This window comes from Natrix helvetica, assembly GCF_964273705.1.
Source record: "Natrix helvetica genome assembly, chromosome: 6".
Taxonomy (NCBI): Eukaryota; Metazoa; Chordata; class Lepidosauria; order Squamata; family Natricidae; genus Natrix; species Natrix helvetica.
The window spans coordinates 21359018-21383768 of NC_138553.1; the positions used below are offsets into that span (position 1 = coordinate 21359018).

A 24751-nucleotide genomic window follows, 5' to 3' on the forward strand; every position below is an offset into this window, starting at 1 on the left:
TGAGAATGCATTTGCTATCAAGAGATCGTTAGATGTGGATCACTTTGATTGAAATGGCAGTGATATATATCCATTAGTTTTAGGTTGTGGTTGTATATACTATATTGCACCACCAACCAACTAACCACCTTTTAGCTTAGCAGATTGTTCCAATTCAAGTTCTCTGTTATTCTGAGGTACAGTGTTTAGAGAGAGAAAAAAAGCAGGCAAATGAATCGAGTTAAAAGAATACAAGAGCCTGCTCCACTGAGTCTGGGAATAATTATAATTTCATGACTATGGAGAGTTTTCTGCCAGTATCCACGAAACTACTCCCTCCTGTTCTGGATTAATTTCCCTGCTCAGGAGGGAAATAAATAATAATGGAAATGCCTAACATAAAGGCTGTAAATGTTTTTTTTAAGCGTATCCTAGTTGACTGTAATATCTGCCTGAATCATAGTTTCCCATAGGCAGGTGCTAGTCCAAGAAAGACCTGGGAAGGGGTTAATAGGTGGACTTCTACCTTGGAGCAGCTGATTTGCCAGTTAATTATCCCGCCCAAGTGATAATCCCAGAGGCCTGTTCTTTGTCCTCCTGGTTGAGCTAGGGAGCAGGAGCACCGGAAAAAGTTCAGACAGAAGTTAAGGCTTGGCAGATTTTTTTTATTTTTATTTTTTGTATTTTTGTATCTTGATAACATTTAGTCTCCAGGAAAAAGGGGAAAAAAGTGACGTCGGGATTTTGATTACCTGCAACATGAAAACTTTACTTTAGAGTTAGGTGGAAGTGAAGTCTGCCAAAAAAAATTGGAACTTAGAAAAGTTGTAGTGGGATTTTGTTTTGTTTCCTTGTTTTTATTTTTGTAGCCTTTTCTGATCGTTTTAAACCTACCCCTCTGGCATGAATTTGATTAAGCCTTGTATTTTGCTGGGCTGGTTGTAAACTACGAGTATGGTTTGATTGCTGCAAAATTAGTTCACATGAAAAAAATGGATATATACTTCCTTTCTCTTGCTGTTTCTACATGAATATTGTTGTTGGATTTATTTAGAGAATAATCAAAGACAAGAGAAGGAACTACAAGAAAAGGTAAGTGAATAAATTGTTTCTCTTGAGGGTTTGTTTAAAAAAAAAACACCAGCAACTGTCCTCAGGCTTAGCGAAGGACAGTTGTATGGAGAAGTTGAACTTACAATACAATACAATACAATAGTAGAGTTGGAAGGGACCTTGGAGGTCTTCTAGTCCAACCCCCTGCCTAGGCAGGAAACCCTATACCGTTTCAGACAGATGGCTATCCAACATCTTCTTAAAGACTTCCAGTGTTTGGGGTATTCACAACTTCTGGAGGCAAGCTGTTCCACTGATTAATTGTTCTAACTGTCAGGACGTTTCTCCTCAGTTCTAAGTTGCTTCTCTCCTTGATTAGTTTCCACCCATTGCTCCTTGTTCTACCCTCAGGTGCCTTGGAGAATAGTTTGACTCCCTCTTCTTTGTGGCAACCCCTGAGATATTGGAACACTGCTATCATGTCTCCCCTAGTCCTTCTTTCTGTTAAGCTAAACATACCCAGTTCCTGCAACCATTCTTCATATGTTTTAGTCTCCAGTCCCCTAATCATCTTTGTTGCTCTTCTCTGCACTCTTTCTAGAGTCTCCACATCTTTTTTTTACATCGTGGCGACCAGAACTGAATGCAGTATTCCAAGTGTGGCCTTACCAAGGCATTATAAAGTGGTATTAACACTTCACGTGATCTTGATTCTATCCCTGTTGATGCAGCCTAGGACTGTGTTGGCTTTTTTGGCAGCTGCTGCACACTGCTGGCTCATATTTAAATGGTTGTCCACTAGGACTCCAAGATCCCTTTCACAGTTACTACTACTGAGCAAGGTACCATATATACTGTACCTGTGCATTCCGTTTTTGTTTCCTAAATGTAGAACCTTACTCTTTTTACCATTGAATTTCATTTTATTAGATAGTACCCAATGTTCAAGTTTGTCAAGATCGTTGTAACTCATCAATCTGGGAACATTACATTGAGAAAGGCACCATTTGAATACGTCCACAAGGAAGCCTCAGGGCAAAGTTTAATGTGCTTCTTATTGAAATCCTTCGAAAGTATTTCTTATTTGAAATATGTATTTCTAAGGAATTGGGGACAGTAACAGAATAATCTATCCATTTAATTGGTAATGCAGGCTTGACCAACTAGAGAACAAGAGGAAGGAACTGTATGCACACAAACATGTTTAAGTTAGGTCAGTTACAAACCTAGTGGCGGAATGTATGCAACATGCTGGCTAGTGTGAGATAGTTTTAACATATTGTGTGAATCCAGGGCATTTGTTCAGTTTATGGTTTATGATATTCAGCAGACTCAATAACCAAGTCAAGCATGTTGCAATGCTCATGATAGGGAGATGCCCATTGAGTGTTGCAATATAGAGATAGATATGTGGTCATTGGTTTTGGTTCTTAGATCAAGGACTAGGGGAGACATGATAGCAGTGTTCCAATATCTCAGGGGCTGCCACAAAGAAGAGGGAGTCAAGCTATTCTCCAAAGCACCTGAGGGCAGGAAAAAGAAGCAATGGGTGGAAATTAATCAAGGAGAGAAGCAACTTAGAACTAAGGAGAAATTTCCTGATAGTTAGAACAATTAATCAGTGGAACAACTTGCCTCCAGAACTTGTGAATGTTCCAACACTGGATGTTTTTAAGATGATGTCTGATAACCATTTCTCTGAAGTGGCGTAGGGATTCCTGCCTAAATGGGGTTGGACTAGAAGACCCCCAAGGTCCTTCCCAACTCTGTTATTCTATTCGAAAGTCCCTGATTTGCTTCTATTTATGAATTTAGGAAAGTGTCTAATACTATAAGCCATGGCTCACTCTAGCTGAATCTTATCCAAGCAGGTTTGATTTGAAATTTCAGGCAGCTTAGTAGTATATTCAATGCTACCCTAAATACTAATAAAATGGAGGCCTTTTGAAAGCAAGTACTTTGCTTTACAACTTTTCTATTCTCCTCAGATCCACCTCAGATAGAGATAATTTCCCTGATTGCATAGGTCAAATCTTTTCCTACTCTGGTAGGATATGCCCCACCTGAGCCTGATTAGGATTGTTTTCAGGAGAACTGGAGAAGATGGAAGAGATCAGCCCTGCGTAAGGGATGGCTACTTAACAATTTTTAATGTAAGACTAGCTAGATTCACAATCCATGTTGCAGTTAAACTTGGACTGGCTCTAGGAAGATGGAGGTTCAAATGCACTTTCAGCATTGAAACTGACTCGGTGTCTTTGGACCATTAGTGCTGCCTGAGCCCAACCTACCTTACAGAGGAGATGTTCTGGGGGAAGACTAGAATTCAAGCTCCTGAGGGAAGGCAGGGTGGAAATCCAATGAATAATCAAATACAAATGCACTAAGTCAGCGATGGCTAACCTTTTTTGGCTCGCGTGCCATAAATGGGGGGAGCACAGGGGGGTCGTGTGCAGGTGTGCTGCACCCAGAATGCAATGCGCGACCCCCCCCAGTGAGCATGCACATACTACAGGCGCGACCCCCCCCCATTTTTGCATGCATTTTTGCCCTCCAGAGGCTTTATAGGAGCATGGGGAGAGTGAAAACAGCCTCCCCCGCCCCCCCGGAAGCCCTCTGGAGGCTTCAGGGACCTTCAGGAGGCTTCCCTGAAGCCTTCGGAGCGCTCAAAACGACCTTCCGAGCAAACCGGAAGTCAAAACGACTCTCCGAGCAAACAGGAAGTCACTTCCGGTTTGCTCGGAGGGTCGTTTTAAGAGCTCTGAAGGCTTCAGGGACCTTCAGGAGGCTTCCCTGAAGCCTCCGGAGCAGTCAAAACGACCGTCTGAGCAAACAGGAGGTCCGTTTCTGAACTTCCGGTTTGCCTGTAGGGCCGGTTTTTTGCTCTCCAGAGGCTTCATGGAAGCTCATGAGGGCCTCCGGGGGAACGGGGGAGGCTCTTTTCGCCCTCTCCGGGCTCCTATAAAGCCTCTGGAGCCTGGGGAGGGCGAAAAATGGCTTTTAAAAAGGGGGAACTCATCTGACCAGCGCGCACAGGTGCGCTAGCCAGCTGACAGGGCAGCGCCTCGTGTGCCCATGGCATAGGTTCACCATCACTGCACTAAGCCAAACATGGTGTTGGCAATACTACTTGGTATGTTTGTCATGAGATTTGGGATTAAAGTGGACATAATGTAGTGACTGATGACATCACCAATGGAGTTGCTATTTTTCTATTATGAGTCATGATGGGAGGTCATTCCTAGAGAAAGGAGGTTGACGGCCAAACACAGACTTTGCTTCTGTTTTTTCTCAAGTAATATTGCAAGTCATACAGTTAGCAAGACAACTGGTAGGGAAACGGTGACCATTATTTATTCATCACATTTCTACAAAGCTCATTTCATCTAAGTCAGGGGTGTCAAACCAAAGGCCCAGGGGCCGGATCTGGCCCATGGGGCTGCCCTAAAAACAGCAAAGGACCGGTTCGCGGTGCCTCTGCCAGCGAAAATGGAGCTTGGAAGGCCCACCCTCCCAAGAGGGTTGCAGGAAACCGTTGCAACCGAAAATGGAGCTAGGGAGCCCGTTTTCACTGGCAGAGTCATCAGGGCACTACAGATGCTCCCCACACGAGTGATGTTGAGCTAGTTACACTTATCCTGGCCACACCCACCCCATTCCCCCCAAAGGCGAAACACAACTCTGATGCAGCCCTCAATGAAATCGAGTTTAACACCCCTGACCTAAGTGACACTGATAGTTTACAGTAGAAATACAGTAGAAATATATAATATTAAAGCATAAATAAGAACAAGTTAATTTTAAAAAGTGTTAAGGTATTAAAAGTTAAAGGATCAAAATGTTAAAAAGGTTGAGATAACCTCATCATGACACCAACTATGCCCAAGCTTCCATATCATTTTTGATCCTGCTATTGCTATTAATGCTGAATGTTCTGTTCATTTACTGAATGAGATGGTTCTGTGTAAGCAGATTTGATGGAAATTCGAGATTATTTAAGAAAGGAGCAAAGTCTGGAACCTCTTACATGGAAGATAAAAGTTTAACCTGGTTAGATAACACAGACCTATTTTCCTGGATTTCCTTTACGGATTAGGACAGGGATTGAAAAAAGATATTAGCCAGCTTTAAGCAAAATTTAAAATGCAATCTATTTTAAGCAACTGATTTTTAAAACATCAAGAGAGCTTCCAGAAGTTGCAGGTGCACCAACACTGGAGGTTTTTAAGAAGAGATTGGACTGAAATGGTATAGAATTCCCTGCTTGAGCAGGGGGTTGGACTAGAAGCCCTCTAAGGTCCCTTCCAACTTTGTTATTGTTTTAAGAGCAGCGGTATCTCCCGAGTCATGTGCATCCAATTTGTAGATTCAGTTTTTGTTATGCCTACAAAGAGCCGCTGCTAGTAGATGTATTACAACCATAGGCTCCTATACAGAAGAACTTAACTGGAGGACATTGAATCTCTACCTCTTTGTCTCAGGGTAAAATGTGACTTAATTGATTTCCCTCCTTTGTTTTTATGTCCTTGCTGACATGCATGAGTTGTTCTTTTTCAGAAGATGCCTGGTGCCACAATTCATATCTGACTCTCCTAGCGAATGCCAATGGTCATGCTGTTTGACTCCATTGTCAGAATAGAGTTCATCTGGTATTGGCTGGATGAAAATGGCAAGTGGATTGAGTACGGCCAACAGGTAAATTTTTATCTGCTGCTGTCATCGGATGTAGGATGTTGTCATCTAGGATGCTGACATTGTTGTCAGCTTGAATTTTGCTACACAGATGTATTAGCTGGATTCACACGGCCACCATTTACAATGTAAAGCCATTTGTTTGTCTTTGACTTAGTGTGCTGCACAGAGTGGCCTTTGTGACTTGAGACGCCGTGAGCTCAGATGTTAATATTTATACGCTCAGCTTATTAAAACATGGTAAAGCAAACTATAGGGACATGGTGACTCAGTGGCTAAGACGCTGAGCTTGTTGATCAGAAAGGTCGGCAGTTCGGCGGCTCGAATCCCTAGCGCCGCATAACAGGGTGAGCTCCCGTTACTTGTCCCAGCTTCTGCCAACCTAGGAGTTCGAAAGCATGTAAAAATGCAAGTAGAAAAATAGGGACCACCTTTGTTGGGAAGGTAACAGCGTTCTGTTCGCCTTCGGTGTTTAGTCATGCCGGCCACATGACCACAGAGACGTCTTCAGAAAGGGCTGGCTCTTTGGCTTTGAAACAGAGATGAGCACCGCCCCCTAGAATCGGGAACGACTAGCACATATGTGCGAGGGAACCTTTACCTTTACCTTAAAGCAAACTATTGCTGAATAGGATAATTGGACGTGATCATTTTCTCTAGGCATCTCTATAGAGCAGCACCTGTGCCCGTGTCTTGAATATTGGTTATTCCCTCCTTTAGAGAATGGATGGTAGAGCTAAATACAGGTAGTTCTTGACTTACAACAGTTCATTTTGTGGCCATTCAAAGTTACGACTGCATTTTTAAAAAAGTGACTTGTGATTATTTGTTACACTTATGCCCATTGCAGCCTCCTGATGGTCACACGATCAAAATTCAGACAACTGACAACTGACTCATATTTACGACGGTTGTATTGTCCTGGGGACATGGGATCCCGTTTTGCAACCCTGTGACAAGCAAAGTCAACAGGGGAGCCAGAGTCACTTAACAGCCATGTTACTGATTTAATAGCTGCAATGATTCGCTTAACAACTGTGGCAAGAAGAAAGGTGGTAAAAGGGGCAAAATTCACTTAACAACGGTCTCAGCCCGCAACGGAAATTTTGGGCTCAATTGTGGTCATAAGTCAATTGTTTAGCAATTGCAAACAACTGACCAGAAATTCAGTTGTTAAGTCAATTGATCTCTAAGGGAAACCGCAACTGTGCTTATGATCTTACTTCATCTTTTCTTTGCTTTATAGACCTGGAAAAGTTGTACATGTGAATATTGGTCGTAAAATTATTTTTTCATCACCATCATAACCGAGAGAGTTGATGAGGAAGGTCTACTGTAATGCAACATCCTATTTTGTGTTTTGCTCTCCAATGTGTTCAAACACAATGACCAAAGTTAATCTACTCATTTCCCTCTCTTTCCCTTCGGTCTCTGTTTTCCTACCTTACTTTTTTTTCTTTCTATTTTGCAGAACTCTAAGCACTGTGCTGCCTCAATTTCATCCTCTGAGTTGGAGGCTACTTTCCTAACTGACTGCAGAGGAATTGTATTCTTCCAGGCTGGGACTCAGATGTATACATTGAATTTTCAAGGTAATTTTTAGCAATAATAGCTTGGTATGTGACAATGACTGCTAACTGGTTCCCCCTGTTAATGTATATCAAGATGGCGGCTACAACTCACATGATGAGGGATGGAACTTTCATCACGCTGTTGAGGCTACCATCTTTATTTTTTAAAAGTCCTGGAGAACCGGTAGTGGAAATTTTGAGTAGCTTGGAGAACTGGCAAATACCACCTCTGGCTGGTCCCAGAGTTGGGTGGGAATGGAGATTTTGCGGTATCCTTCCCCCAGGAGTGGTGTGGGAATGGAAGTTTTGCAGTATCCTTCCCCCAGGAGTGGTGTGGGAATGGAGATTTTGCAGTATCCTTCCCCCAGGAGTGGTGTGGGAATGGAGATTTTGCAGTATCCTTCCCCCAGGAGTGGTGTGGGAATGGAGATTTTGCAGTATCCTTCCCCCAGGAGTGGTGTGGGAATGGAGATTTTGCAGTATCCTTCCCCCAGGAGTGGTGTGGGAATGGAGATTTTGCAGTATCCTTCCCCCAGGAGTGGTGTGGGAATGGAGATTTTGCAGTATCCTTCCCCCAGGAGTGGTGTGGGAATGGAGATTTTGCAGTATCCTTCCCCCAGGAGTGGTGTGGGAATGGAGATTTTGCAATACCCTTCTCCCAGGAGTGCGGTGGGAATGGAGATTTTGCAATACCCTTCTCCCAGGAGTGCGGTGGGAATGGAGATTTTGCAGTATCCTTCCCCTGCCATGCCCACCAAGCCACACCCACAGAACCAGTAGTAAAAAAAAATGAATTTCACCACTGCCCTGCAGTTAACCCTGTTGCTTACATGAAGGTTATCAGCCTAATTTATTCAAACTGTCAAATGAAAAAAAATGCAAGCAGGCAAAACAATTGCCATTTAGGATTACCAAGTAGTACTGAGGGTTTTAAAAAAAACTTTCGGAACAAATATCTACCTTTGCCAGTAATAGGCATTTTCTTGATAGATCATTCATTTAACAAATTTTATCATGAAATATTTTGTTCATCCAGAGTCCTTGGGGTATAATTTGTCTCTTCTTGATAATATTTTAGTAAGATTAAATTTCCATGAGACAGATCTGACAGATTCTAGTATCTTACCTTATTTTTAAATATTACTTAACCCCACACTGCCAGTTGTGGAATAGCACAATGTTTTTTAGGAAGCAAAGATGGGTGTTCCTCTTGGTTGTTCTTTGGAAAGTTTCTGATTTCCTTATATAAGGCTTCTCTCCATTATATCGAGAAACAGATGTAAATCTGGCCAAGTGCATCAAATATAGTCCTCCTGTACTCTTTTCTGCATAGTCCACAAAGCTTTATCAGCAGCCCAAGAGTAGCAGCCTACAATGCCTTGTATTTGAGTTAGCAATAGCACTTACACTTATATACCGCTTTATAGTACTTTACAGCCCCCTCTAAGTGGTTTACAGAGTCAGGGTATTTCCCCCAACAATCTGGGTCCAGATTTTACCCACCTTGGAAGGATGGAAGGCCGAGTCAACCTTGAGCCTGGTGGGATTTGAACTGCCAAATTGCAGGCAGGCGTTACTCAGCAGAAGTAACCTGCAGTACTGCACTCTAACCACTGTGCCACCGAGGCTCAGTTGAATTGATAAATGAATTAATTCTTACCAGAGGTGAATTATTTGACAGTGTGTTTTGCTGTTTCCTTCAAGAGATGGTTCAGAGAAATGTCTTCTACCAAACACAGAGGAGAGTCTGCAGGTGGCCCCGACTGGTATTTTTTGGAGGTAGACGAAAAATCGAGAAGAGGTAATTAATATTTTTCACAAACTTACTTACAGGTAGTTCTCGGCTTACAACCACAATGGAGTCCAAAGTTTCTGTTTGTAAGGGAGGTAGTTGTTAAGTGAGTTTTGCCCCAGGTTGCCACCGTTCTTGCCACAGTTGTTAAGTGAATCACGGTCATTGTTAAGTTAGTAACACAATTGTAAAGTGAATCTGACTTTGCTTGTCAGAAGGTCACAAAAGGGGATCATCAACCCAGGATATGTAACCATCATAAATATCAACCAGTTGCCAAGCATCCAAATTTGGATTCCTTTCCCCTTCTCCCAATTTCAGTTCAGCCACTTCAGTAATTTCACAGTGACACTAACCACAATCCAGGTGCACAATCCTTGGGCAGGCGGTATCCTCATACTCCAGATCTCGCTCCCAAACCACATAATATTGCGGGATGAAAAAAAATAGCAATTACCATATTTTTGGGAGTATAAGATGCACCTTCCCCCCCCAAAAAAGAGAGTGAAAATCTGGGTGTGACTTATACACTGAATACAGCATTTTTAGCCTCCCGAAACCTTGCCCTCTTCTCAAAAATGGACGTGCCTAGGCTTTGGGAGGCTTGCAAAGTGCTCCTGGGGGCTAGGGAGGGCAAAAACGAGGGAAAAATGCTTCTTCCCCAGCCTCCAAGAGCACTCTACAAGCCTCCCAAACTCTATGCATGCCCTGTTTTTTGCAAAAACGGCTCGGTTTTTTTGCTTGTTTTTGCCCTCAGGTGCACTTGCAGGCCTTTCAAACTCGCTCACAAAAAGCAAGGTATACAGAGGGTTTGGGAGGCCTGCAGAGTGCAAAAAGTTAAAAAAACTTTTTAAAAAATTTACCTCTTCAAACTCTTGATGTGTCTTATACTCCGGTGCGTCTTATAGTCCAAAAAGTATGGTATCATAGTAGGAAAATAAAGACATTTCAGCCATTTCAAGCAAAAGATCTGTGGAAAAGAAGTCACTGTTGCATTAATCCATTGAAACATTTCCAAATAAATAAACAACTGGATTCGTGGTTCTCAACTTATTCTTCACCACGGACCCCTTTTAAATACCTTTTGTGGCCACAGACCCCCAAGACGCAACCCAAAATTTAAATCATAGCATATCTTCAAGTCTTCATAGATCCCCTATGATGACATCACGGCCTCTCAGGAGTCCACAGACCATTGGCTTAGAACTACTGGTTTAAACCATGGTCTTGTTGGCCTGATTCACACTCTCATAAACTTTACCATGTTTATATTCAGTTTCCACTTCCAAGGTATGCTTCCCAATGATTTTGTTGGAAGTGTGACTTTCAAACAATTATGGAGCTCTGAGATGTAGATACTTTAGGGAATTAAGCCTGCCCTCAGGCTCTCCTCCTGATAAACTATGTCAAAGAGATGCTAGGCCTAGCTTTATCATATATTTCTTTAAATACATCTTTCTGTTACAGTTATAAAATCTGCTTTATTGCTCATGACTTAGGCTCAATTCCCAGTCTTGGGACACTCTTATACACAAACATCTCCATCATTTTACCCCTTTACTAATTCTGGATTTGGTGAAATAAAAGTTGTCACATGGGCTACTTGGTGCCAGGGACGTGGGTAGCCACGCTCGCGTGGAGCTGGCCAAACTCAGCAACTGACTGCGTGACGGTGGCAGTAATCCCGATTCTCTGGAGCGCCTGTTGCGCATTTGCTTTGGCATTCTCCACTCGTGGTCGAGGCTTGTCGCGCACCCGTCTGTGGTTCCAACAGCATCTCCTGAGGGGGGATGAATCCCACAGCTTCATCTTGCAGGGTCAGGTCTGGCTGTGAGGTTTGTTCAGGTGCCGGCTCTTTGCGTTTGGCTCCCAGCTGGCGTTCCCTCTCGGTGACCTCTTCAACTTCCACCATGGCTTGGGAAGGAGAGTAGATGGTGTCAACGTAAATTGCCAAGCTGTCACCTATGGCTTTCTCCGTGGGTCTCTTCCTCCATCTTCCCTTCACCCTGCCCGGGCTTGGTTCGACGCTGGGGCTCAGGACCCTGCACACCACCCCAAAATTTAGGGGAGCTGGTAAAGTTCTTTAGAAGAGATTTGGGTTAGTGTCAGGGTTCCAAGTAACATCCCTAACGAAAGAAGACTTTGAGACTTGAGTTTCTTCAAAGTTCCCTTTTATTAGAGATGTCATATTGGCACATTTGGGAAAATCTGAATCTGAAAGTTTCCAAGTTTTCCCCACTCAAGTGAAAGTTCAAGACCCTGCCCAGCACCCACATGTCCGTCACATGGTTCAGTCAGGTAACTCCAATCAGGTAACACTCCAAACCAGGAGTTACCTCCCTGTCATCTTATTGCAGCTGCAGGGCCAGTCGACCTTGACTTTCTGAGCAAGAATGTTATTATGGCTACATATCACCCACACTCTGTATAATCCCCACTCCCATTTTCCCACAGTAGAAAATGTGGCAGGCCAGAAATCCAAAAGGTAAAAGATGACTTCCAGGTCTGATAAAAGTGATGACATTAGGAATTGCTTTCCAGTTCTAGTAGCTTTCAATAACTTGGGAAAGGGCATTTTTTTGTCTTTTAATCACCCCATAATCCCTTGGATCAGGATGGAGTTGGGGCAACTGAATGAAGCTGAGTGTTTACTGGCCAGATGCCCTTCCTGTAGCCAATGCAGAGTTTGCAGCTGGTATTTACTCATTGTGTCCAGAGAGAGAAATATCTGCCGCTACCTAGGATTGAAGTCTCCTGATTGTGAGGCAAGAGCTCCACCTCTAGGCCACTGCACCACTCTGGAAAAGGCTAAATACAGTTGGAAAAATTAGTTTGAGGAACTAACACAGTTTTTCTTGACCTGGTACCAGAGGTGGTATTCAGCAGGTTCTGACTGTTCTGGAGAACTGGTAGCGGAAATTTTGAGTAGTTCGGAGAACCGGTAAATATCAGCTCTGACTGGCCCTGCCCCCATCTATTCTCTGCCTCCCGAGTCCCAGCTAATCAGGAGGAAATGGGGATTTTGCATTATCCTTTCCCTGGAGTGGGGAGGGAATGGAGATTTTATGTGTCAGGTTTCCGAAAGATGCCCTAATTGATTCATGAGCTTCAAGCCAACTTTCAAAAGAAAATTAGTCATTTATTAGGAGCACCATTTGGCAAGACCTTATCATTTTACTAGAGTGGGGTGAGAATGGAGATTTTACAGTATCCTTCCCCTGCCACACGCACCAAGCCATGCCACGCCCACCATGCCACACCCACAGAACATTTAGTAGTAAACATTTTTGAATCCCACCACTGCCTGATACCCTTTGAAGAGTTAGATCACGGGTACCCAAACCCCGGTCCATGGACCTGCACCAGGTCGCGGCATGCCAGAAATCTGGCCGCGCAAACAAACAAAACCCATCTGCGGGATACAGGCAGCACATGAAACCACACCCCCTCCGGTCCGCTCTCTCTACGGAACTGGTCCCTAATGCCCAAAAGGTTGGGAGCCACTTAGTTAGATGACTGTTTTCATCACTTCCAGTCACCATGAATATTTTAGCCAAAAAACTGCGGAGATGACTGAATTGGCGAGGTCTGCTCCAAAATAGAAAGAGAAAATTGGAAATTAAGTGAGACAGTAATGCTCTTTGTTTCTTTATTTCCCCAGTAATGCTCTTTGTTTATTTCCCGTGTGCAGCTGCCGTTTTGAATCTTCTTTTCCCTTCCACTTGTTTCCTTCAACCTGGGATCAGTCAGCCCTTCCTGACATAGGCTATAAGGTATTCTGTTTTATCTGACCATAGTAACACCCTCTGTTCCTGCCCTCATTAAAAAACATCTTCTATGTGCATTTGGGTAACCTCCTTCCCTTTTTCTTTCTATGTCTTTTCATCCCCCCACCCCTGAACACAACTTGGTATGTTCTTCCAGGTTTGTGCCACCCTACTTCCTAAAACTTTCTCCCAAGTTCATAGGGGCTCAAATGCAATTTGTTGGGGATCAGTATTTCCTTTTGCTCCTGGCCATTTGACCATTGCTGTAATGTTGACCGAAGTCATTCTTTACAACATTTCTAGGGGGAAGATATTAGCCAACAATAAAAATACTGTTTGGTGGTATGGTTGGTTCATAAACTTCTCTAAGAGCCCTGGTAGCACAGTGGTGAAAATGCAGTATTGCAGGCAAACTCTGCCCATTGCTTGGAGTTCAATCCTGACAGGGCTCAAGGTTGATTCAGCCTTCCATCCTTCTGAGGTCGGTAAAATGAGGACTCCAATTGTTAGGGGCAATATGCAAAAAATGCTTCTGCGTTGCTCAGAGAATGCTGTTAAGTGCTATGGGGTGGTATATAAGTCTAAATGCTACTGCTATTCCCTATGCAGTGCCTAGAGATGATACTCAAACCTTCTTACCTCTGACCTATGTCATATAAAAGCCACATAGTTTGAAACAGTCCAAATGTTAGCGTTCTAAATACCATGTATGAAATCATCAGAGACCAAGGCAGAATCATCCTTAAAGTTCCCTTTTAATCATACAGGCAAGTTAGCACGTCTATGGAATTCCAACTCTAATGTTCTTCCTGGAATTCCACACAGTTGAAAGTTCATGATCTATCCCCACACCCACAAATCCATCACATGTTCCAATCATCTCCCACGCTGGCATCTACACCCCTCTGCTTCCGGTCAGGTGTCGAGGTGCAGAGACAAAAGATGACCTTGAGCTTCTATAAAAGAATGACAACAATACATTCCACAAATCCTACTCCTTTCTATTCCCCCCTCCCAACTACTACACTACTAAAACATATAGGAAATTATAAGGCCAAAGATCCTAAAAAGAATATAACTACAGGCCTGACACCAACATTTTTTTGAAATTAGCTTTTAGGTGGCTTGAAAGATACCGTATTTTTCGGAGTATAAGACACACCTGTTTCCCTCAAAAAGGGGGCTAAAATCTGGGTGCGTCTTATACACTGAATACAGCATTTTTTGCCTCCTGAAACCCTGCCCCCTTCACCAAAATGGCCGTGCATAACTTTTAGGAGGGTTTCAGAGAGCTCCTAGGGACTGGGGAGGACAGAAATGAGCAAAGAAACGGGCCATTTTTTGCTCCTTTTGCCCCCCCAGCCCCCAGCAGCACTCTATAAGCCTCCTAAAGACTATCCATGCCTTTTTTTGACAGAAAATGGGCCTGATTTCATGAAAAACGGGCCATTTTTTGCTCATTCTCCCCCTCCCCACCGCCCAGGAACACCCTACAAGCCTCCTAAAGGATATTCATGCCCCTTCTTGGGGAAAAAAAAACCGGGTCCATTTTTGCAAAAAATGGGCCGTTTTTTTTAGGTTTGCAGAGTGCAAAAACTTTTTTAAAAAAATTTGCCTCTTCAAAACCTTGGTGCATCTTATTCTCCGGTGCGTCTTATACTTCTATTTTTTTGTAAATATCAGACAGAATTAAATGTGAAATAGCCCTCTGGCAAATAATGATTAGTGAACAATTTTCCTGGGGTTGCACCATCATGTCCCTTGGCAATATTCTATTTAAATTTTCATGGTAAAAGCTGTACAGAAGACTCTATCAAGCAGGGCATACAGCAGCATTAAAAGCAATCTTGAGTCCTGAAATATTGCCGGATGACAATTCTATAATCCCTACCATTTGGGTATGTTAAGAAATGAAGTCAATATCTGAAGGTCAAAGCTGATTCACAGTAAGTTATTTATTCATGTCTCATGCTAAATCATGATGACCTTGTCCACATAGAATATAGAACAGAATAACAGAGTTGGAAGGAAACCCTATACCACTTCAGACAAATGGTTATCCAATATCTGCTTAAAAAATTCTAGTGTTGGAGCATTCACAACTTCTGGAGGCAAGCTGTTCCACTGGTTAATTGTTCTCACTATCAGGAAATTTCTTCTTAGTTCTAGGTTGCTTCTCTCCTTGATTAGTTTCTACCCATTGCTTCTTGTCTTGCCCTCATGTGTAATGCTTAACTGTAAATCAAGGTTGGATAATGTATTAGAGGGAATAGAGACATAGTAAATAGAACAATGATGTACTGTGATTAACACATTTTTTATATATATGGTGAGGGCATTGTTTATAAAGTACAGTGGTTAGGTTCACTTATTGTGAAAAATAGGTTATGGCTACGTAGTCCAATGTCTAAACCCAACTATAATTATTTTTTAAGGAATTTATTCTGCTCTAAATTTATTTGATCTACATGAGTTATGTTATGAGTCTCCATTTTGACCTGAAAGGGACAAATATAGAAAGAATGAAAAATATTTATAGATCAAAAGAAACTAAAAGATTCATTCACAATAGCTCTGATCTTGTTCCTAGCTGGTAGAGGTCTCTAATTCTTCAGAAGAATATCACGAAATCAAGATGCTTTTTGAGAAGACAATGGAAGATTGCATTATACATAGACTTCAAAGAGTTCAGAATCCTTCTCTCTGGCAAGTCTTTCAGTGGTTTGTATTGGATTTTTATTTTCTTCCCAGGGAGTCAAAATTATGGTATAATAATTGGATCCAGTACTGTATCTGGAACTGATCTTCTGTGTTCTCTATTGAGCATTAGTACTATTGTGAATTTATTTTTTTGTGATCATATACCAGATCTATCTGGTTATGAATAGGCTGTGACTTATAAGCAAAAAGTTGGAAGGGATCTTGGACATCATGTAAGCCAGACTTTTCTAATCTGATCTGTTTGATTTGGTCTCATTTAGACTTAGATCATTGTTGCCTTACCACAGCTCTGCAGAATTCTAGCATATCTCCAATATGCTAGTGATTGAATTACATCATTCATGCATATCCAGTGCTACTGAATAGATAGTAGCCCAACCTAATAGATCTGGGAAAAATAAATTTAGTACTTTGCTTGGGAAAGCTACATTAAATTGGGGTAATAAATTTAGATTAGTAAATTTATCTTAAGTGTTCTTAGATCCTTTTGTGATATGTATTTGTATTTTGTATTTTATTAGTTTGTCAAACATTTACAAGATAGCAGGTATAAATGTAAACAAGGACATGAATGGAAGAATTGAATACAAATAAATGGGGAGAGTAGGACTTGAAAATGTCTTTCAAGTTGGAAAAGAGAAGTGATTTAAATTTTTTCTTGACCTCAAGTATAACTTGAAGTAGTTTATTTCTAGGCAAAAAGAACAGATGAAGAAGTTGAATAGAGGAAAGGAAATTGATGAACGGCTCTTGTTTCATGGCACTAGCACATCACACCTGTATGACATCTGCGGACAAAACTTTGACTGGAGAATTTGTGGCACGCATGGAACACTATATGGAAAAGGTACTAGAGAGTTGGGAAGAAGTAGTGTATTCTGGAAGAGCTAAGTATTCCCTGCCTTGACAGTTAGAATTCACATAATTAGCAAGATTTGAAGAGATCTGAGTTGCAGCATCTTCAAGTATTGCCTTTCTATCCATTTCCCCAAATGTATGCATTTATGTCCTGACTTTTTGAGAGCTCAAACCTGCAGAGGTGGGAAGGCTTCCCTAATTTTATTCCCACAATAACCCTGTTCAACTGAAAGGTAATGGCTGGACCTAAATCACTGAAATAAACCTCTTAGTCCAGTGGAAGTGTGAACTTGAGCTTCTGCTGTCCAAGTCCTTAACCACTACACAACCACACTGAGTTTGAATTACAAATTGTGCTATCAGGCAAGTTCATGAGCGAGAATAAAATAGAATAGAACAGTGTAACAGAGTTGGAAGGGACATTGGAGGCCTTCTAGTCCAACCCTACACCACTTCAGACAAATGGTTATCCAACATCTTCTGAAAAACTTCCAGTGTTGGAGCATTCATGACTTCTGGAGGCAGGTTGAGATATATAGTTGCAGTTTTGAATGTTTTGGTACAATGTGACAACTAATGATTTTCCATATATGCATACTCAGGACTGTCTCTTTGATACACACTGAACCTACTGATACATCCCTATTTGTGTTAGATTGTTACTTGTGAAGATTGTGTTATTGGAGTACATAAAAAAGGTCTTACTTTTGGACACTGGAAGTAAAAGGAGCCATCAAATACATGGGTGAATGTGTTATTTTTGGGAAACTGGGGACCTCTAGTGTTGCTGAATCTGAGTATCCAGCAGTCCCAGCAAAGGGATGTTGGGAATTGTAGTTTAGTAACATTTGAAACCTTGAACAATATGTAGTAATTTTATATATTTTTCCTTACAAAGGGTTTGGTTTTTTTAAAATGTGTTTTCTTGTAGGAAGCTATTTTGCCAGAGATGCCTGCTACTCCCACAAATACTGCAAGTCGAAGAAACAAGCAAAGACCATGTTCGTAGCTAGAGTTCTGGTTGGAGACTATGTCCAAGGAGAAGCTTCTTATGTTCGCCCACCTCCTAGACCGAACCAATCAAACAGCTTCTATGACAGCTGCGTGGACGATGTTCTGAATCCTTCTATTTTTGTCATCTTCGAGAAGCATCAGGTATACCCAGCCTACGTTGTTGAGTATGAGGAGTTATCCCATTGTGTGATCATGTAAAGGCATCAATTTTTTGTTTTTGTTTTCATGACCGTTCCTTTCTTTTTATATGTATACATAAATTTAAAATATTTCTTATTTAAAAGATGTCTGTGATTCTTTATTTTCATCTCTTGGAGGTAAAAGAAAGAAGACCAATCCTCTTTTGAATACTTTGCTCAGTGATTTCATCAACACCGGCAACAATTTATTATGAATGATAAGGGAACCTGGGGCTTCTTGTTTTCATAAGTAAATCTTTCATGAACATGCGAAGTGTGTATATACTGATGGGGCTGCGTGCACAAACGAATATGCACACAAACATTTACAAGGCCCTTTCATTTAAGATACTGAACTCCCTTTAATCATTTAAATAATAGCACAGCAGCTACACCTCTTTGTGGTGCATAGCAAAATGAATGCTTTCTGAATAGCAATCGGATCTCTTCCATAATCCAGCAAATCGGTGCAACTAGGATGTCTGTTGTGGAGCTCTTTTTGGAAAAGTCTGCTAAGCGGTGGCTACTTGTTAAGAAATGGAGGGCTGCTTCAATTGGCTAACAGTAGAGGGCAGCAAGAGGATAAGTAAGAGATTCAGCAAATCTTCCGTGAAGTCTCAGGAAGTTTGGTAATTTTTATATGATTGTGGATTAATAAAGATGATATGATTGCAAATGCATAATACTAGTCTGGATTAATAAAGTTTAGAAGATATTAGGGTAGCAGATCTGGCTTGCAGAAATCAACACACCTTAGCTTTTTCATATAATCTAATGGCCACCTAATGAGAAGGAAGGACTCACTGGAGAAGAGCCTAATGCTGGGACAGATTGAGGGCAAAAGAAGAAGGGGATGACGGAGAACGAGGTGGCTGGACGGAGTCACCGAAGCAGTAGCCGTGAGCTTAAATGGACCCCGGGGGATGGTAGAGGACAGGAAGGCCTGGAGGAACGTTGTCCATGAGGTCATGAGGGATCGGACATGACTTTGCAACCAACCAACAACAACAGAATCTAATGATATAGCCACAATTTTTGCAACTCGGAAAAATATTTAGTTGAGAAGGAGCAGGTTTGGAGTCCCATAAAAGATGTTTGAAAAATGGCTTGGCTTATATTGCATCTTGCATGAAAAACCAGCTATAAATCTTTAGGATATCTTCCACCCACTTCCTGTTAAAGAAATGTTGTATTCTATGTTTCTGAACCTCAGGCACTTGAAGATGTGTGGACTTCCAATTCTCAGAATGCTGGCTCTTGAAATCCACACATCTTCAAGTGGCCGAGGTTCAGAAACACTGTTGTATTCCACAGACAGCTCATTTTCTTTTAATCATTCGCCCATTAAAATGTCACGCATGAAAGGGTTGACTTTAAATCAACTTGAAAGTTAACTTAATAGCTGTAGCATGATCATGATTACAGGCTTCTGAGTACCACTGAAGCAGAATTCTCAACATTCCCCCGCTTTGGGAACCGGTTGTGGGCTGTGAATGACTTGTAATCCAGTAACATCTGGAGAAGCAGAAGGCATGGGTTTCTCTTCAAGGAATTTTCAGGAATGTAATATATTGGATGGAAGGCATTGGCTCGTATATCAGGGGACAAATTTTCAGGACAATTCTTTGCTGTTGTAAGTTCCTCGTAGAAATGAGCAGAGTGGGGGAGTTTAAATTCTGAATATTGGGTGTTCTATTTTGGAGGACAGAATTCAGCTATATAACTAGGATTAATGTCAATGAGTTACTGCACCTCCTACAATAATGCAAGGAAAGTTGGATTGCATCTTTTTGACTGTATTAGTCACTTTACAAGGGGATGTGAAAGAGTTAAAGCTTCCCTTTTGAATAAAATCTAATGGATTGGCATTAGGAGTCAAGGGGGCTCCCTGCCATAGAATAGAAGAACAGAACAGAATAACAGTTGGAAGGGACCCTGGAGGTCTTCTAGTCCAACCACCTGCTCAGTCAGGAAGTCCTATATTATTTCAGAAAAACAAGTTATCCAATTTCTTCTTTACAACTTCCAGTGTTGGAGCATTTTACAACTTCTGGGAGGCAAATTGTTCCACTGATTAATTATTCTAACTGCCAGGAAATTTCTTCTTAGTTCTAGGTTTCTTCTCTCCTTGATTAGTTTCCACCCATTGCTTCTTGTTCCTGTCTTCTGGTGCTTTGGAGAATAGCTTGACTCCCTCTTATTTTGTGGTAGCCCCTGGGATATTGGTATACTGCTCTCATGTCACCTTTAGTCCTTCTTTTCATTAATCACCATAATTAAACACATTGGCATGATAAAAGGGTTTGATACCCAAGTTAGAGATTGCACAAAATATTGCATATATATATGCAATATCTTTATGCAAATAAAGATGATTCCAGAGACCGAACCGTTGAAGAATTGCAGCTTCCCATTTGGTTTTCTTTTAATTAAAAAGAGTCTAGAAAAGAAACTCCTCTCCACCAAGAGAGACGTTTCAGTATCCTTCCCCAAACCTTTATGTTTCCAGATGCATGGACATCAACTTACAGAAGATTTGGCTATAGGAGGTATTGCTGAGAGTTCTGAAAATTGATCCACATTTGCACGGGTGGCTTCCAGCAGGCACTACTGCCAGTTCGCTTGTGTGCATGCTTCACGCATGTGCTTGATGTACACTGCGCACTTGCATAGTGCAATTAAAATTGTTCTGTGCATGTGCAGAACCGAAAAACAAGATTGTGGTGCCATCAGGGGCGTGGCAGCCTGGGTCGCTGCCGGTTCTAGCGACCCAGGCTGCCAAACCACTACTGGTTCAGCCGAACCGGTCCGAACCGCATATTTGTAGAGGGCATTCTGGTTGGTTAAAGCCAATCTATGGCCATGTTGTTTATACCTTTTGACAAAATTAAAACTGAGGGTAATAGATAGCCTTCCCTGCATATGTAGCAACTGTCTTACATAACAGGGCTATGCAGATTTTTGGGAGTCTTTAATTTGACAGTGGCTCAAAGCTGCTTTGGTAAACAGTGCCATCCTTTCACTTCTACAAGCCAAGCCAAACATCTGTAATGCTCCCCTTTGCATCTTTTCTGAGATCTCCTCTGATAATTCCAAGAGCTAAAAGGAAATTTTGCAAGTCCAAGAGCAATCCCCAATCCAAAAGAGGCCGTGGAAATGAGCTGTGACCTAGGTTGGTTTTCTTTACAGTATATTTGCAGGAAGCTCAGTTTTGAACAATAGAATTATACAAATAAAAAGAACTTGTTTAATAATATATGGACTTCTGTCAGTAGAGCTACAATATATGAAAAGATCTACTTTTTGGCTAAGGCTATTAAAATACTACCTTTTATTCTGTAAACTCAGCAAGTTAGTTCTAAGTTTACACGTCCGGATATGTGAATTTAAAATTTTACAGATGACTTAATGGAATACTTGGAAATGAGAAAACTGGTTTGTTCTGTACTACTAGACAGAAGAATAAAATTTCAAACAGCAATATGTCAAACACATCTTTAATTTCATTTTAAAAACTCTGCTCCTTTATCTATTAACCCATCTGCTATATGCTGTGTGTCCTAATAATTCACATTTGCCCTTGTACTAGGACAGAAAAATGTGTCTGCAGTTGAATTTGAACGGGCTTGTTGCAATTTTGAAACAAAGCCAGGATTTAAAAGAAAGTTTTACATTCCCTGGAAACTCTTATCTTTTTCAATCCCTTCTCTAAATTGTTGCCAAATTGTAATATTTAAAGTGTTAGATGTGTGTGTTAGATGTATAAACGTATGGGGGCTGTAACTGTAATCAAATTTAAATATTCTGTTTCATATTCTCACTTATTTTTTTTATAGTATGGAACTGGTTTGAACCTCAAATCCCTTAGGTTGTGCATTGGATTATACCATATTTCTTACTGAGAATAACAGAATTGGAAGTCTTCTAGTCCAACCCCCTGCTCAGGCAGGAAGCTCTATAATGTTTCAGACAAATGGTTGTCCAATCTCTTCTTAAAAACTTCCAGTGTTGGAGAATTCACAACTTCTGGAGGCAGATAGTTCCACTGATTAATTGTTCTATCTGTCAGGAAATTTATCCTTAGTTCTAGTTGCTTCTTTCCTTGATTAGTTTCCACCCATTGCTTCTTGTTCTACCCTCAGGTGCCTTGGAGAATAGTTTGACTCCCTCTTCTTTGTGGCAGCCCCTGAGATATTGGAACACTGTTATCATGTCACCCTTAGACCTTCTTTTCATTAAACTAGGCATACCCAATTCCAGTAACTGTTCTACATATATTTGAGGCTCCAGTCCCCTAATCATTTTTGTCATCATCCTCTTTGGATGATGAACTTCAAACAAGCCCCCCCACCCCCCGCAACATTTGAATCCTTCTAAGCACACTTCATTCTTGCTTTTCTGCTTGACTGTAGCCAATGGAAGAATTGCTCGGAAATAGGCATCTCCCTTTTTCTGTATTGATCCTAAACCATGAACGCTTATTTTTCATTTAAGCCATTGTAACAAAGCGTTTTGGATTTTGGATTGCTTACAGTACCCAACTGGGTTTATTTTATGTTTTTTGCTGAGTCGTGATGCATTGTTTGATTATTGTTACATGCCTCTGGAATCAGTGGACGGCTCAAGAGAGTACGTTAGTCTTTCACAGTCTAGTGCCTTCCAGATGTGTTGGATCTCTATAATTCAGTGACGTGCGGTGAGGTTTATGACTGGTGAGGCTGGTGACATCATCAAATGATCATCATGAAGGGAGGACTGTGACAACTTTGATCTTTGCAAGCATGCAAGCAAAATACCCCAGGATCACGGTGGCGGGGACAGCAACTCCTTCTGCTGCGCTCCTCAGCGCTAGCCTCAGATCAGCGCGAGCCACGGTCCCCTTCCTGTTGGCTCAGGAAGGAGGGGAATGGGACCGCGTGTGCAGGGGAAGGGGATCACAGCTCGCGCTGATCTGAGGCTAGCGCTGAGGAGCCTCCTGCACACATGGTCCCATTCCCCTCCTTCCTGAGCCAACAGGAAGGGGACTGCGGCTCACGCTGATCTGAGGCTAGAGCTGAGGAACACAGCGTGGCTCTACTCTGCAGTGCAGCGGAAGGAGTTGCTGCCCCTGCCACCGTGATCCTGGGGTATTTTGCTTGCACGTGGAAGAAAGAGATGAAAGAGAAAAGGGGAGAATTTTTTTTCTTTTTTTTTCTTTTCATGAGAGCGGTGAGGCTCTGCCTCCCCTGCCTCCCCTGCCTGCACGTCACTGCTATAATTCAATAATGCCAGGGAATTCTAACAAATGTTCCCACCTTATTGTTGTTGGTTGTTAATTTGAGACATTGCCGTTAACCTTATGCAAATTTTCCTTTGGATAGCCATGTGCATTTTTGCTTGTTTGTTTGTTTTGTCTTTTGGTAATGTGTAATATGGCATTCTTTTTTTGCCCTCCCCTCACTGGATTTTCATGTTTTACAAAGCTGATGTTTGCCACTGACTTTATTGGTTGTTACTCTTTGTCTCATAGCACCGAGATTTCTCTCTCCAAGCCCAACTTTTGCTGGGCTAGGTTGGGAAAGGTATTTTTACATCAGTATTTTTCAACTGTGACAACTTTAAGATGTGTCGACTTCAACCCTAGAATTCCCTAGCCAATAATTGCATGTGTTGTGTTGCTTAGATTTGCAGTATTGGCAACATCATATACAGTGGTGAAATCTAATCTCCCCGCCCCTGCGCATTCTGTGGGCATGGCTTAGTGGTGGATCATGTGACTGGGTGGGTGTGGCCAACTTTTTTCCACTTTCAGCTTTTTTTTAAAGCTTTTTAAAGCATTTTTCCCCTATCCAATGCTCAAGATCTCAAAAAATTAAAGTGGAATGATAAATCCCAAAGCCTTAAAAATTGCCACAACTTGTGAGCCAGTGTCTCATTAAAATGTATCGACCGTATAAGGGTTTGACATTTGCCTGGTGAACAAAGGGTGGCATTAGCCAATATAGTTCTTTTTTATCTCTCCAACAGAAAAATAATGTTCTGCATATGCCCCTTGCTAAATCAAGATGAAGCTGATTGTCCCCAGTTCCAAAATAGTAAAGTATAAAAAAACTTTGCTATAGTTAAAAAAAAACGTTGCCCCATTATACTGTATTTTTCAGACTATAAGACGCGCCAGAGTATAAGACGCACCAAGATTTTGAAGAGGTAAATTTTTAAAAAAGTTTTTGCACTCTGCAGGCGTCCCAAACCCTCTGCAAGCCCCCTTTTTTTGGTGAAAAACGGGGCATGCAGAGAGTTTGAGAGGCCTTCAAAGTGCTGCTGGAAACTGGGGGTGGGAGGAAGATGAGCAAAAAATGGCCCATTTTTCACAAAATAACAGGGCATGCATAGGCTTTGAGAGGCTTGTAAAGTGCTCCTGGGGGCAGGGGGGGCAAAATGAGCAAAAAATGGCTCTCCCCAGCCCCCAGAACCACTTTACAGGCCTCCCAAACCCTCTGCACGTCCATTTTCACAAAGGGGGGGGGGGTTCGTGAGGCTAAAAATGCTGTATTCACCCAGATGTTCACCGTCTTTTTTTGGGGGGGGGGGAAGGTCCGTCTTATACTCTGAAAAATATGGTAAGTTTGGGAATTGACTGTTCTCTTGGGAATGGAGTCTCTTTGTCTTAATTTGCTTTAAATCTTCAACAAATAAACAGGACTGGATTCACCAAGGTTTCTTTGGGGTCATGAATGGACTAATTTTACTATCTTCCCCATTTTGGGCCTTTTGCATCTCAGTGCAGATTTGTCAGCTGGTATGCATTTGAAAACCAAATGGTCAAAGTTTTGGAACGAAGTCTCAGGCAAAGGATGTACTTACGCCAAGACAGTTATCATTTTTCTAGTTGTGGTTTGAGATAAAAGCAGAATGTCAGGCTGCTAAAAGACTATCATGTTCTAAATGGGACGTAGATACATCTAACTTTGGATGGTGGCCTTGATTATTATTTTTTAATGTCTTCTCCATCTCCAACTGTTTGATGAATGCATACAGAATTTAAATGGCAGCACATTTTGTACAGCACAGAGTGTTACATTTTACTCCTACTGGATTTACTGGCGAGGCTCCACTAACCTTACTGGAGCAGGATTAAAATGTTAC

The 24751-nt window shown here is 41.7% G+C and overlaps 1 protein-coding gene across 3 annotated transcripts; it reads left to right on the top strand.

Annotated features, from left to right (window-relative positions):
• Window positions 1–481: 481 nt before the first annotated feature.
• LOC309394749 (protein mono-ADP-ribosyltransferase PARP12-like) lies at window positions 482–18280 on the top strand. Of its 3 annotated transcripts, XM_081958313.1 has the most exons (9): window positions 482–1071; window positions 5590–5727; window positions 7196–7316; window positions 9000–9096; window positions 12779–12860; window positions 15445–15575; window positions 16271–16422; window positions 17365–17588; window positions 17765–18280. In XM_081958313.1, the coding sequence occupies exons 2-9, from the start codon at window positions 5632–5634 to the stop codon at window positions 17792–17794; spliced, it is 933 nt and encodes a 310-aa protein (XP_081814439.1). In that variant the 5' UTR covers window positions 482–1071; window positions 5590–5631; the 3' UTR covers window positions 17795–18280. The 3 variants fall into 3 exon arrangements, with proteins under 3 accessions (XP_081814439.1, XP_081814438.1, XP_081814437.1); XM_081958312.1 differs by lacking the exon at window positions 17765–18280 and having other exon boundaries at window positions 5593–5727; window positions 17365–17742; XM_081958311.1 differs by lacking the exon at window positions 17765–18280 and having other exon boundaries at window positions 17365–17741.
• The last annotated feature ends 6471 nt before the right edge of the window (window positions 18281–24751 follow it).

Bases quoted from the DNA above. Each gene is read 5' to 3' on its own strand.
- LOC309394749 (XM_081958312.1), top strand. From the start codon at position 5,632: ATGCCAATGGTCATGCTGTTTGACTCCATTGTCAGAATAGAGTTCATC. The intron at 7,317-8,999 runs GTAATTTTTAGC...GTTTCCTTCAAG, and splicing joins GTATACATTGAATTTTCAAG to AGATGGTTCAGAGAAATGTC. The intron at 15,576-16,270 runs GTTTGTATTGGA...GTTTATTTCTAG, and splicing joins CTCTGGCAAGTCTTTCAGTG to GCAAAAAGAACAGATGAAGA.